Raw genomic sequence first — 15,416 nt, forward strand, 5'->3', positions numbered from 1 at the left:
GTTTACCTACTTTTGTGACTACAGCTTCTCAGACTCCACGAGTCCGCTCCGTGCCGCAAGCCACCCAGACGAAGTCCCCTCAACTCTGCTCAACGGGGACCCAAACACACCCCATCGGACTTCCTCGCACTGCGACCACGGACACGCAGACGGCCCCTCTCATCTCTCCGTCGCGCTCCGAATCTGACCACTGTGGCTCATCGGATTTCGAGTCTGATGTCGAAGATGATGTCGACCCGCCTGTGGACGTCCCGCCATCGACATATGTCTCTCCGAATGAAGAGATGAGGTTGTACCATAGACATGTCCGGGCCATGGCAGAGGCTCTAGGCCTCGACATCCGTTCTAATCTTTCCACAGTCGATGACCCAGTGTATAACTTCATGTCGAAAGCCCAACCGACACAACCAGTGGTGCCTCCCATGCTCCCAGTAATTTCCAGGGCAGCGAAGTGTACGTGGGAAGTCCTTCACACCTCTACACCCACGAGTAAGAGGCTAGAGAGTTTGTATCGCATATAGGATACGGATAATACTTACCTTCTGAAACATCCTGCACCGAACTCCCTCTTAGTGGATTGCGCCGCCTCCTCTAAAACGGGACGACGTTACTCCACTCCTCCTGAAAAAGAAGGCAGAAAACTGGACTTATTAGGCAGAAAGATTTATTCAACTTCATGCCTTTCTATAAAAGTTGCCAACTATGCCGCATGCACCGCAAAATACTCACATGGCATTTGGGAGTCTCTTCATACTGATCTGCTTTCTCTGCCTTTGGAAGACTTCAAAAAGAAGTTCAACCAGACTCTCGAAAAGTCAGAAGACTTGACATGGCAGCAGCTCAGCATCGCCAAACATCTGGCCAAATCCGAGTCTCGACCTCTCACAGCAGCGGTAATGCTTCGATGTCATGCCTGGCTGCGCTCCACCAGCCTGCAAACTGACATGAAAGACAAGATTGAAGGCCTAGCATTTGACGGCACCGGCCTCTTCAGTGAGGCTACAGACACAACTATGGAGCAGCTGAAGAAATCGAAATTTACTGCCAGGACCTTCACAGCATCGTCCTCAACCTCCTCTAACAGCTATAGATCTCGCTTCCTTGCAGCAAGGCAACCTCCTTCATATCGCCAACAGGACCGGCGTGACTTCAGGAAGTCATACTCTTCCTATGGAAACAAGGGCATACTCTTCCTATGCAAACAAGGGCAAGTATACCCAGTCCCAGAAACCTAAATCACTTGACGCCCAGAAGCATCTTTGAGAATTTGGACAGCCCACGGACACCTCCCCACTCCCCATCCCCGCCAGCAAGGGCCTCACCACCTTCACCATGCAACATCACCAAGCTGGCGAGCCATGCCCCTGCGTGGCACAATATAACATCAGACTGGTGGGTCTTGAAGATCATATCAACAGGCTACGCGATAGAGTTCAAGACCCCTCCGAGTTACAAGGAGATGAAAATCACTCCTCCCTCGGAAACTCTTCTGGAGGAGGTACAGGAACTGCTGCGAAAGGTTGCCATCATCCAGGTTCCGTGGGCATACCGGCAGGAGGGCTTCTACTCCCGCTGTTTCCAAATTCCGAAGAAGGATGGCCCATTATGGATCTCTGCCAACTGAACAAGTTTGTGAAAGTAAGAAAATTTCGAATGATGGGGTTGCAAGAGATCCTCCCTCTCCTTCAAGGCGAGCGATGGCTTGCAACTCTGGATCTGAAAGACGCCTATTTTCACATCAACATCAGAGGCAGGCACAGGAAATTCCTCCGCTTCGCAGTAGGAGATCAAGTGTACCAGTACACAGTATTGCCATTCGAACTGTGCACCGCTCCCCAAGTATTTACCAAGTGTATGGCTGTCGTGATTGCCCGTCTCAGGACCAGGGGAGTGGCTGTTTACCCGTACCTGGACGACTGTCTTCTGGCAACAAAAGAGAGTTGCTTTCTCAGATCCAGTATATACTAACACTTCTCCAAGACCTTGGGCTCGAAGTAAATTGGAAGAAGTCCCACCTAGAACCGTCTCAGCGACTTGCATTCATCGGAGCAGTTTTGGACACTGTTGCTCAAAGAGCATACTTACTGCAGGACCGCTTCCTGGCCATCCAAGCACTAGTATCCCTCTTCCAGAGACAACCCAAGCAGCCGGCCCACCTCATACAACGTCTCCTGGGCCTGATGGCATCGTGTTCAGCAGTGGTCCCGTTTACAAGGTTGAAACTTCGAAAGCTCCAACTTTGGTTCCTGTCCGTCTTCCGTCCTCATCTGGATTACCCAGAGAGGGTATTAGAGTTGCCCCCGCAAGTCCTCCGTTCATTGGCTTGGTGGGCCAACCTGAGTCACCTCTTGAGTGGCGTGCCATTCAAAACACCGACTCCCACAGTATGGCTGACGACGGATGCGTCCCTCATGGCTTGGGGGGCACACTGCAACAATCATCAGGCACAAGGTGGATGGACCCGAGCTCAGTCCCAATTTCATATCAACTTTCTAGAGCTCTTAGCTACGTTTCAGGCTCTTCAGGCCTTTCTACCCCTGCTCCAGGACCAAGTGGTGCAGGTTCAAATCGACAACACAACAGCTCTGGCATACATAAACCGCCGGGGGGAACAGTGTCACGCAGCTTGTGTGCCCTAAGTGTTCATCTGTGGCATTGATGTATCCGGCACCGGATCTCCCCCCAAGCGATTCACATCAGGGGTCTGCACAACGTCCTAGCGGACGACCTTAGCCGGGTGTTCCTCGGGGAGCGCCACCACAAATGGTCTCTGAGGATGGACTGCATTGCCGTCCTGTTTCACCACTGGCTGCAACCAACCATAGATTTCTTCGCGACTGCTCAGAACACAAAATGTATCCACTTGTGCTCCAGAGCAGGACACGATCCCCAGTCATTGGGGGATGCCTTTCAACTGGATTGGACGCAGGAAAGGCCATACATGTTCCCCCCGCATCCGCTACTCAAGTGAGTGGTTGCCCGGTTGCTGGCCACCCCCACATCAAGGATTCTGGTGACACCATGGTGGCCCCGCCAACCCTGGTTTCCTCAGGTACTCAAACTGTCAAACGGTCTATTCTCTCATCTCCCTCAGGTTCCAGACCTCTTGTCCCAAGACGACGGTCAAGTCCTGAATCCAGACGTACAGATTCTCCGTCTCACCGCCTGGCGAATCGGACATTAGATCACATCCTCCTTAACCAACGTAAGCCGTCCACCAGATGTAACTATGCCAGTAAATGGTGCAGATTCCGGCTCTATGCTAGAACACGTGGCTTCCTACCCAGACGTGATGTCTTGCTATATCTCACTTCCCTGAAGTCTCAAGGCCTCTCTAACGTCTCCTTGAGGGTGTATCTGGCCGCCCTTTCGTCAAAACATCCGGGCTGCGAAGGGAAGACCTTGTTCTCACACCCACAAAGCAAGGCATTCCTCAAAGGTCTGTCGAATGTTTTTCCACCCGTCAGAACTCCTGTACAGCCATAGAGCATCTCCCTGGTTCTCTCATTGCTCACAGAAGGCCCCTTCGAGCCTATGGCTTCGGCCTCCTTGAAACATGTCTCCTTGAAGACGGCATTTCTAGTGGCCATAACTACAGCCAGAAGGGTGAGCGAACTCACTGCATTGAGAATTGATCCGCCTTACACCAGATTTTCCCCAGATAAAGTCCTGATGCGTCTTGACTCTTCATTCCTGCCCAAGGTGGTCTCGGACTTCCATCTAAACCAGGATATTGTCCTCCCCACCTTTTTCAGAGATCCCTCAACCGCATTGGAACGCACAATGCACGCTCTAGACGTTCGAAGGGCCTTGTTATACTACCTTAACAGGACGAAGGATTTTCGCTCTACTCCTCGACTGTTCATAGCCTACAAGGGCCCCAAGAAAGGCACTAACGTCTCCCGACAGCGCCTATCATCTTGGCTAGTCGAACTCATCAAACTTACCTATTGCTTACAAGGCAAGATTCCACCTGAAGCCATCAAGGCCCACTCAACTCGTGCCTACACTTCATCGGCCGCACACCTTTCGGGGATTTCTTTCAAGGACATTTGCAAGGCAGCAACCTGGTCCTCAGAGATACCCTTCGTGAAGCACTACGCTCTGGATGTACGCTCTGCTGCAGAGGCTAGTTTTGGGAGGAGCGTCCTTAAAAGGGTGTTGCAATAGCCTCTACTGTACCCTCCTCCTTGAGGAGCTGGCTAAACACCCATTCTTATGGATCTCGACCCAGATAAACAGGTTGCTCACCTGTAACTGATGATCTGGAAGAGCTCCGTCGACATCCATAAGACCCTCCCGAACCTCCCCTCTGCAGTAGGGCTTAATCTAGTCTGCGTATGGTTGTGTGGCCTTACCTGTCATCCTTACCTATGGCTCCTTCGATGAACTCACCTGTACTCCGGATGGTCGTCCTTAAATCGGCGGTCGTCCAAGAACTGAGGAAGATGGCGTCCAGCCAGCCCTCAAATAGCACGCGCACAGCGTGGGGGCGGGGCTTGGACGCCTCGACAAGCTGAGGCATGGCTACCACGTGGTCTCTGCACAGGCGCAGAACCCATTCTTATGGATGTCAACGGATCTCTTCCAGATCATCAGTTACAGGTGAGCAACCTGTTTTTCAGTAGTGCTTGAGGACTGTACTGGAGACAGCTGATTTTAGGTACTTAATGATGTAATAGGTCAGGATGAGCTCTTTATATCTTGTCATTCATTTCTGGCCACTAGGAAAACTTCAAAGATGCCCCAAAGAGTGACAGCCTTAACTAAAGCAAATATCAATAAAACAGATCACTGAATTTTTTCTGATTCTCTGAATTTGGTTATCCTACTGGCTTATCACTATTTCTGGTGACAGCAAGAGTCTCCCAGTTCATTTGTGTGTTGGATTTTTTCATTTGGCAGGCTTCCCTAATTGATCCCTTAAACATTATGGCACCCTGCTCCATTTAAGTGTAAGTTGCATATTGACTTAATGGGCCCATAGGGGCTCCATGACTTTGGCCAATTTGTAGCATGCCTCTGCCATTTTGTAGTGGCTGTAAGGGATGATTCTAAAGGCAAGGACATATGATGCAAACTGGCCTGTGGCATACCGCGGGGTTAAATAAATACACTGTGTGGCGGTCATCTCAGCATCTGACTGTGCCTCTCTCATTGTCAGGCTACCAACCTGGAAAGAGAATCGGTGCCTATGGAAATGCAGCTGCCTGTAGCTTCTGCAGAGGCATTACCCCACCAACTTGGACCCTGTGCAGAGAAGATGATCCCACAACCAACCAGTTCCCCTGAGGCTCCACAGGGGCCAGGAGCTGTGTCTGCCTTCAACGAAGACCTCTCATCCTCTCTGCCAACCAGGGACCCTGAGAAGAGAGGCTGGTCCAAGGACAGTGATGCTCTAGAGGCTGTTGCTAATGGTGAGGAAGGCTGTGGGGATCTGCATCTTGTTGTTGCCCATCTCCTATGAAGCTGTTGTCAACTGAGTCAGACCATTGGTCCATCTAGTTCAGTACTGCCCACACTGACTGACAGCATCTCTCCAGGGTCTCGTATGGGTCAGTCTTATCCCTAATTGATAAGTGCATTCTGTCATGGCATGCATGTTCTGCATTCTATTCCTGCTCCCAGGGACACTTGTGAGTCTAGGTCACATGCTGGAGTGACCATCTCTTTGGTCATATTTTCCCTTCCTTTGTAGGGTTGTGGGTGGTACAGAGGTGCTGCTTAGGCAATCCGTCTGAAATTATCTTTTGTTTCCCCCACCCCCACCCCTCTTTCCCTCCCAGAACCAGAGCCCGTTGTGAATCTGACATTTGTGAAGAATGATTCATATGAGAAAGGGAATGATTCTATGGTGGTACATGTTTACGTGAAGGAAATTCACAAGGAGATGTCCAGGGTGCTCTTTCGGGAGCAGGACTTCACGCTAGTGTTCCAGACGAGGTATGGTGACTCCTTTTGGAACTGAACTGTGCCCATTAGTGTAGCCAGCTGCAGGGCTGGGAGACACCTGGTCTTGGCGCTGAAGAATGGATGGCCCTTGTGTTGGGTTTGCATGCACTGCTTGTGTTGCCAGCTTGTATCTGAACTCTCTTCTCTTTGCAGTGATGTCAACTTTCTGCGACTGCATCCTGGCTGTGGCTCTCATACAGTATTCAGGTGGCAAGTGAAACTCAGGTATTCCTCTCCCTCTTCCTCTCCCCCACCCCCTTTGACTAATGTAGCCAGTGTTGAGTGTCTGTCCTTCCCATCTGTACATCCAGTACTAACCTGACAAGGCTCCCTTCCCTTCTGAATTTGTCTATGAAAGCAGTACTTTAAAGACTAGCATATGTTACTTCTAGATCTCAAAACTGGGGATGCTGGGCAGAAGAGGTGATTGAATCCTCTTGGATTCAAACTCCACAATTGTTACAGAGTCTGATGCCAAGGTGTCCAGCAGCTCCTCTTATGTGATGACCCTGGCCCTCTTGATCCTTGTCCGACATGGCTTATACTGTCCGACAGGGAGGCTGTTGTAGAGGGCCTGGTAGAGATTATAAATGCTTCTCTGAGGGAGGGCAGGATGCCTCCTTGTCTTAAGGAGACAATCATTAGACCATTTCTGAAGAAGCCTGCCTTGGATCCCTCAGAGTTAAATAATTACAGGCCTGTCTCCAACCTTCCATGGTTTGGGCAAGGTGATTAAGAAGGTGGTGGCCTCCCAGCTCCAGGCGGTCTTGGAGGAAACTGATTATCTAGACCCATTTCAAACTGGCTTTCGGGCGGGCCATGGGGTGGAGACTGCCTTGATCAGCCTGATGGGTGATCTCCAACTGGGAATTGACAGAGGGAGTGTGACTCTGTTGGTCCTTTGGGATCTCTCGGCGGCTTTCGATACTGTTGACCATAGTATCCTTCTGGAACATCTGAGGGGATTGGGGGTGGGAGGCACTGCTTTGCAGTGGTTCCACTCCTACCTCACAGGCAGATTCCAGATGGTGTCTCTTGGAGACTGTTGTTCTTCAAAATCTGAACTTTTGTGTGGTGTCCCTCAGGGCTCCATATTGTCTCAGATGTTGTTTAACATCTATATGAAACCGCTGGGAGAGATCATCAGGGGATTTGGTGCAGGGTGTTATCAGTATGCTGATGACACCCAAATCTATTTCTCCATGTCAGCATCAGCAGGAGAAGGCATGACCTCCCTAAACGCCTGCCTGGAGGCAGTAATGGGCTGGATGAGGGATAACAAACAGGCTGAATCCAGATAAGACAGAGGTATTTATTGTGCGGGGTTGGGACTCGAGAGATGAGTTTGAGCTGTCTCTTCTGGATGGGGTCACACACACACCCCTGGAAGGAACAGGTGCGCAGTCTGGGGGTGCTTCTGGATCTGAATCTCTCCCTAGTGTCCCAGGTTGAGCAGGTGGCCCGAGGTGCTTTTTATCAGCTTCAGCTGATACGCCAGCTGCATCCGTTTCTTGAGATGAACAACCTCAAGACAGTGGTACATCTGCTAGTCACCTCTAGGCTGGATTACTACAATGCGCTCTGTGGGGCTGCCTTTGTACGTAGTCTGGAAACTGCAGTTGGTTTAGAACACGGCAGCCAGGTTGGTCTCTGAGTCATCTAGGAGAGACCATATTACTCCTGTCTTGAAGGAATAGCACTGTTCTGCCGATACGTTTCCAGGCAAAATACAAGGTGCTGGTCACTACCTATAAAGCCCTAAGGAGCTTAAGCCCTGGGTATTTAAGATAATGTCTTCTTCGCCATGAGCCCCACTACCTACTAAGAACATCTGTAGAGGTTCGCCTGTGGCTGCTGCCAACTCATCAGGCGGCTACTGATCTGATGTTGGCTTGCCAAACATACGTTGATGCGGGCGGTATGTAGAGTCTTTTTGGTGAAGGTCCTTTTTGCCCTCTCCTGTAATGGGATGAGCAAGGTACTCTGCTTATTTGTTCTCTATAACTCATAGCAGTATTTGACTCTCTTTAGGATAAGCCTGCTGTTCTCTGATCCCACTGCTCCGCCCTTCTTATGTTTTGCAGGAATCTCATTGAGCCAGACCAGTGCACATACAACTTCACCATTGCCCGCATTGACATCTGTTTGAAGAAACGGCACAGCCAGCGCTGGGGGGGCCTGGAGGCTCCTGCCACACGAGGTCTGCGCCTTGGCTTTTTGGAGCTCGCCCTGTTGGGGTTCCCTTGGGACATGGCGAGGAGGGTGGTTGTGAGAACAGTGACTAGGTTGAGGATGTCAAGTGCAGGAATTGTGATTTGGGCAGCTCAGAGGATGTGGTCAGCTCTAGATTGTGACTGGGGAAGAGGCTTGTAATATTGGGTCTTACTAGGAATCAGATCAGTTGGATTGTGGAGGATAGTCCCTCTCAGCACATCTGTGTAGCTTTACATAGGAACATATAGGAAGTTAGACCATTGGTCCATCTAGCTACACTGACAGGCAGGATCTCTTCAAGGTTTCAGAGAGGAGTCTCTCCCAGCTCTGCCTGTCCAGGGAGTGAACCTGGGACTTCTCTGCTGCCTGGAGCCGAGGACATCTCTGATTGGGTTATCTTTCCCGCATACTCCCAGCCAGGACTAATTGAAACATATTACAAGCCTTAAGAGCCGGGGGACAGATAACCACGCCCAGTTCTTTTAGTCCTGCTGTGCTCCTAGGCAGATCTCCATAGCTTCTCTTAGAATGCTCTTCTTAATCCTTGTCTTACGATTGTTTTTCTTGTTCTACTTGTCTATTCTCCGTTTGTTGTGCTACTTATTCTGCTACTGTCTCTTTTAAAAAACAAACCAAAAAATGCTTTGCTTTTTACTTTCACTTCTCTCCCTGTATGCCTTTGGAGTGTCAACAGGCTATTAGGCATGTTCTCTCACCGAGAGGAGGAACTTTGCAATGAGAGCCCCGGGCTGTCCGCTTTCCGCACCGCTGCCCTCAATGGCCGTGGCAGGTGATTTAACTGAAATGGAGGACACTGGACCGGGTCCCTCCCAACCGGCCCACACTATAAGAAGCTCCACTGGAGCTCAGGAAGGCTCAGAGCCGGCCAGCATGGGCCAGGCAGATGCCTCGCTCCTACCACGGCTGAGCTCCCAGCAGCAGCAGACACGCGCCATTACCACTCACCAACAGCTCAACGGCTTTGGTGGGAAGGTTGAGAGCCGCCGCTGATCCCAGCCACACCTCCCCGACTCCAACTGTGCTGGCCACAGACTGCCAGGGAGCAAGTACAGGGCACAGGAGAGACGCTGCTGCAGCCTCACAGAGGGACGCTACCTCGGCACTGGTGAGATCCTTCCTTGTCACGGCTAGCATGAATGCCCCTCCAGTGGCACCCACTGATATGACAACGATAAATTTGCCCCAGGAAATGCCCGCTACATGGCAAAATTGGATTAAGGAGACAATAGCTCTGTCCTTAAAAGGTGTAATGTAGAGGGAAAAGGAGAGGCAGGGGGCATTCTCCATCATCCTCATCTGAGGACTCTGAAAGCCATTCCCCTAGAAAAGCCAAAAGAAAAAGGAAGCACACCAGGGAAACAAGGCATCATCATTGCACTAGTCAAGGGAAAGCTGATTCCAGAGGAGGGGGGATACATTCTTCAGAGGGATCTGGAAAGGAGTCCCCTAACCCTACACCTAATATGTCAATGCCTGTAGGACAAAATGCAGGCGATTCAAGTTCTATTACCATATTACAACGTACTACTCATGCAGATATTCCAAATGACCCTAACGTACCTGTCATCCCTGTGGAAACTCCACCTGGGGACCCAGGGTTGGACCCACTGGAAGAGGAGAAGGAGTGGACAACCCTGCATCTACCCTGTCACAGCATTTATTCTCCCAGGAGGATTTTAAACCTCTTGTGAGCAGGGCCATCAATACGTTGGGGCTCCAGCCCACAGCACCTGCAGAATCAGCACCCGCTACTAAAGGAACTCTGGTGTTCCCCAAACAGAAAAGCAGAGGGGTGGCCTTTCCCTTACCTGAACTGCTTGCTGACACAGTTAAGGAGGAATGGATACTGGCTACATCTAACAGAAAATCCCTAGCAGTGGCTAACAAATACTGCTCTTTTCAGCAAGAGGCAACTGATATGTTCAAAGTTCCTTCCACAGATGGACTGGTGGTAGCTCTGTTAAATGGGGCACTGCTCCCTAGAGACGGGGAATCAGCGCTTAAGGATCAAAATGATAAGCATATAGAGGCCTCATTTAGAAGAGCAAACAAAGTTTCTTCATTATCCATTAGGGTGTCAGCGGCAGCATCTGTGTTATCCCATGCCTCTGTAGTATGGTTGGATGACTTGATTCAAGATCCTCTGCTTGTCAGCTATAGCCTTAGACATCAACTAATAAAGATCCAAAAGGCCCAGGTGTTTGTATAAGATGCCACTTTGGGCACTTCGCCTCCAGGGCATTTACTGCAACAGATGTAGGAAGACACAATCTGTGGCTAAGACACTGGCCTGTAGACTTGGCGTCCAGAGCAAATCTGGCTGCAGTCCCTTATGATGGGATAAAGCTCTTTGGAGAAGAGGCTCTTAAAGAAGTATTGGTGGAGTCAAAAGAAAAACACACCACGCAGGAACACCCACCACTCAGGAGGAACTTTCAGTTCCAGTTTCAGCCATTTTGCTCGTTCCAACCCTCCTTTCGGGGGAGGGACAGGGATTTTAGATCCCTGCGCCCCCAATGGAACAAGCAGAGGGGGGCCAGGGCATACAACCAGAACCGACAGAACTTCTCAAGCCAGTCCAGACCACAAAAGCAACAATGATTTGCCTGTAAGAGGTCTGGGAAGGCGACTGTCAGCCTTCTTACATAGGTGGCAGAAGACCGCCACAGACCAGTGGGTGCTAAGTACAATTGCAACAGGATACAGATTAATTACTACTACTCCCAACAGATTCATACCCATGCCAAGATCGTGTTGGCTTATTAAGCACATAGGTTTACTAAATGCAATAAAACACCTGATGGAAATAAACATGATAGAACTGGTTCCACCATCTCAACACGGCGAGGGGGTTTATTCAATTCTGTTCATTGTATCCAAGAGAGACAGTTCTCTCAGACACAGTTCTCTGTTCTGGACTTGACGTTTCTGAACCATTGGGTACTGAAGCGCAGGTTCCGCATAGAATCTCTTTGCTCCATAACGGAATCTCTGCAACACCTAGACCTTTAGCTTCCATAGATCTAAAGGAGGCATATTTGCATGTTCCAATACATCCTGACAGTCGAGGGTTACTCAGGTTCAAGTACTGCAGGGTACATTACCAGTCCAAGGCTCTTCCATTTGGACTGTCATCAGCCCCAAGAGTATTTACCAAGGTGCTGACGCCTTTGATCGCTCACCTGAGACTACAGGGAGTTTGCTTTTTTTTTTTTTCTTACTTAGATGACATATTTTTGAGATCTCTGTCCCGTGCTAGCAGCATCAGGACCTTCAGCTAACTCTGCAAGCGCTAGCTCAGCATTGGTTCCTTGTAAACAGAGAAAAGAGCCACGTGACACCGTCATACAAAATCTTACACCTAGGTGTACTAATAGACTCCTGCAAGGAAAAACTCTTCTTACCAGAAGAGCGAATGCAGGTTCTTCAAGAGGAGGTAGCAGAGGTAATTTGGGCTTGGGAAGCAAAATTACTGTCATTAGCAAGACTCTTTGGCTTAATGGTGGCCACCTTAGACTCCATACCTTGGGCCAGGTTTCACTTGAGGACACTGCACTGGTTCCTACTAAAGTTTCAGAATCCTATAGCCAAAAGGACCAACATTACACTCTCCATACCTCAACTCATTCTGGAATCTCTCCAGTGGTGTATGATGAGCTGCTATCTCAGTTGCGGCAGGGAGTTCCTAGACCCACCCCAAATAATAAGCACAACAGACTCCAGCAAGACCGGCTGGGGGGCTCATTTTCTGTGCAGGGCAGTACAGGGACGGTAGTCCTCAACAGAATCCACTCACAGCATCAACTGGCTGGAGCTGAGGGCTATTCGTCCTGCTTTATTGGTATTCCAGGACTTGATTCATAACAGACATGTGTTGATCAGGACCAACAACACAATGGCAAAAGCCCACATAAACAGACAGTGGGGAACCAGGTCGAGATCGCTACAGACAGAAGCAGAGCTGATCATGGCTTGGGCAGAAAAACACATAGCATCAGTGATAGTCCACCATGTGCAGGAAGACCGCAACTCAGTTGCGGACTGGCTGAGCCAGGAACAACTACTACCGAGTGAGTGGGCACTCAACCAGAGGGTGTTCCAGAAAATCACCCGACACTTCAGGAGAGCACAGGTCAACTTCTTTGCAGGTTCCTCACCTGCTTCCCATGTCCACAGGTGGAAGCAGTCAGTGTGGCCTCCGGAACTTCTATACGCGTTTCCTCCAACCCCAATTCTCACACGATTCCTTTGCAGAGTGCGACAACTGAGAGCACAGGTCATCGTGGTGGCTCCATACTGCCCCAGGAGACCATGGTTCCCAGAACTGTACCACATGGTATCCGAAGAACCATGGTTTCTTCCTGTATCAGCGGACTTGCTACATCAAGGTCCAGTAGAGCATCATGATCCAGGCTGGTTACAGCTAGCCGCCTGGAGACTGCACAGGAAATACTGAGACAATATGGCTATACTGACAAGGTTTTAAATACCATGGTAGCATTCACAAGAGGCTCAACAAAGCGCATCTATCAATATACATGGAGAACATTTCTACGCTGGTCGCAAAAAAATTCAGTTCCTCGTAATGATATTCTCGCCTTTCTACAAGAGGGTTTGGACAAGGGGCTAAAGCCAAATACGCTAAAGAAACAAGCGACATCACTTGCTGGAATCATCCCAGGGGTTTCAAGAGACAGAGTGTTAAATCACTCTCATATTCAAAGGTTCCTGCAAGGAGCAACCTTACTCTCTCCCATGGTGGTACATCGGTTTCCATCTTGGGACCTACAGATCTACTGCAAGCACTGTGTACTGCGAGTACTACAGGGACCACCTTTTGAACTGATAAGATCCATACTGTTAAGAATCTTATGCTACAAGAGTGTTTTCCTAATAGCAGTAACGTCTATGCGTAGGGTCTCAGAACTGCACGCCTTGTCCTCCCACAAGAATCTCTGTATTTTCGGCTGACTCGGTACGTCTCATACTAGACCCCTTCTTCAGGCCTAAGGTGACCTTGACATATCATCACTCGGAGGATGCCATCTTACCATCTTTCTGCCCTAGACCTGTACATCCAAAGGAATAAGAGTGGCACAAGCTGGACGTACGAAGGTGTCTCAAGATGTACTTAAAGCGTACAGAGGACATTAGGCATACGGAAGCATTATTTGTAAATTTTCTTCCTGTTTCCATGGGCAATCAGGCTTCTACTGCTATTGCCAGATGGATACATGCATGCATATCTTTCAAGTATGAGTCCTTACATTTGTGCTCACCGGAACACATACTGGCACACTCTACAAGAGCTGTGGCAACATCTACCGCATTTGCATTCAACGCACCTGTGCAGGAAATTTGCAGGGCAGCTACTTGGAAGGCGCCATCAACATTTACAAGGCACTACAAGATCGATTCGTATGCTTCCTCCCAGGCAGCATTCAGTCGCAGAGTGCTTCAACAGGTTCTTTCCCCAGAGTAGTCAAGGGTGCTCCCTCCCAGAGAGTGTTATGGCCAGAGCTATGGTATGTCCCAGTCAGAGATGTCCTTGGCTCCAGGCAGAAGAAAAAGGAGCATTGGTTCACTTACCGTGAAGGCTGCTTCTTGCTGCCAGGACATCTTGGCCCTCCCAGGCGGCGTCCTGGCCTACTCCATGGGAAACCTAAGCATACCATAATGCAAAACCTTGGTGACATCTTTCTCTGTTCTGTGTTACTCCGTTAACTGTTCTGTAGTTATTATGTTCTGTGTTAGTTTCATATTCAGCCTAAAAGAACTGAGCGTGGTTATCCATCCAGGGCTCTTAAGGCTTATGAAACATTTCAATTAGTTCTGCCTGGGAGCATGCAAGAAGGATAACTCAATCAGAGATGTCCTTGGCTCCAGCAGCAAGAAGCCTTCATGGTAAGTGAACCAATGCTTCTTTTCTGCATCCTTGAAGGGGAACACCTTACAGTAGACAGTACTGTAAAGTGTAGTCACCCATGCAAATATAAACCAGGGCAGACCCTGTTAGCGAAGGGGACAATTCATGCTCACTACTGCAAGACTAGCTCTCCTCTTCAGTTAAGCCCAACATCAGGAGCTCATCATCATCTTCATGCTCAGTACAGCAACCATGCAGCATTGGAGGTAGACTGTTGAGCAGCATGCCTCATGCCTTTGGGGCACATGGTGCTGCTAACCACAAGCCCACTTTCCCCCTTTTTAAGGTGCAGTGGGTGGTGCGAAGGTTGCCATGTCAACAGGCCCTACCCCCCTGGATAAAAACCAACCTGGGAGTAACCAGCACCCGCTGTCCACTAAGGAGGAGCCACGAGTAGGTGAGAAGGAGAAGCCACGAGCAGAGGACGCCGGCCTGGATGGTGTTGCAGTCCGGACAGTGTCTGAGCATGTGCCAGTGAAACAGGAACTGCATGTGCCCTCGGTGAGAACTCCTGCACAATGCCAGGGTCTCTGTTTTCCTAGGGTCTTATGGGCTCTGGCATAGCCAGGCAGACAGATTATTGGGAGAGGAAGTGAGGAATTACTTGGATTCTTATGGGATTGTCTCTTGCAAGAATGGTGGGAAGAGTTAGTCCAACTTGTGTAGTCTATGCTGTAATTCAAATTAATGCAGAATAAAAACATCAGAATTATTGGGCGGGTTCAGACTCAAAGTAATTCTAGCCCAACAGTTGGGTTCAACAATACGCTAGCTGGATATTTTAGGGAAACCTGTAAATGGTACTGGGCATCCCTGTTTGTCTCCGCAATTGGTTATGGTGCTACAATCCTCCCTGAATGGATGGGATTCTTGGCTGTTCATAGCAGTGACTGAGACATTTACAGTGTTGTGACTGGTATGGATGTATTGTTTGTGGCATAGGAGCAAAGGCTGGGGTTGTGGGTAGGCGAGAGGTACAGGGGTGGCAGCGAGTGCCAAGAGTACAGGAGCTAGAAACTGTATGGGGAAAGGCAGGTTGCTTGGCAGCAAATGGAAGCCTCCCTCCTGGATTGCTAGTAGCCTTTTCCCTTCTAGCCCAAGCCAACGTGCATGGTCCCACCAATGACTCACAGCCCCGTCAGCAGTGAAAGCGTGGAGGAGGAAGAGGAGGAGGAGGACAAGAAGGTGTGTCTGCCAGGCTTCACGGGGCTGGTGAACCTGGGCAACACTTGCTTCATGAATAGTGTTATCCAGTCCCTCTCCAACACACGGGAGCTGCGAGACTACTTCCATGGTAAGCCAC

At 49.7% G+C, this 15,416-nt stretch overlaps 1 protein-coding gene across 3 annotated transcripts in view; it reads left to right on the forward strand.

Moving 5' to 3' along the window:
* The window catches only part of USP19 (ubiquitin specific peptidase 19), a 58,839-nt gene that overhangs the window by 14,887 nt on the left and 28,536 nt on the right, over positions 1–15,416 (forward strand). For 2 of the 3 annotated variants that reach the window (XM_053300943.1, XM_053300946.1), the window contains exons 6-11: positions 5,165–5,417; positions 5,787–5,943; positions 6,106–6,177; positions 8,037–8,152; positions 14,400–14,614; positions 15,209–15,407. In XM_053300943.1, coding sequence (XP_053156918.1) covers positions 5,165–5,417; positions 5,787–5,943; positions 6,106–6,177; positions 8,037–8,152; positions 14,400–14,614; positions 15,209–15,407 — 1,012 coding nt within the window. The remainder of the gene's footprint in view (positions 1–5,164; positions 5,418–5,786; positions 5,944–6,105; positions 6,178–8,036; positions 8,153–14,399; positions 14,615–15,208; positions 15,408–15,416) is intronic. The other variant, XM_053300945.1, reaches the window with a different exon arrangement.

The sequence above is a fragment of the Hemicordylus capensis genome, chromosome 2 (assembly GCF_027244095.1).
Source record: "Hemicordylus capensis ecotype Gifberg chromosome 2, rHemCap1.1.pri, whole genome shotgun sequence".
Classification (NCBI taxonomy): Eukaryota; Metazoa; Chordata; class Lepidosauria; order Squamata; family Cordylidae; genus Hemicordylus; species Hemicordylus capensis.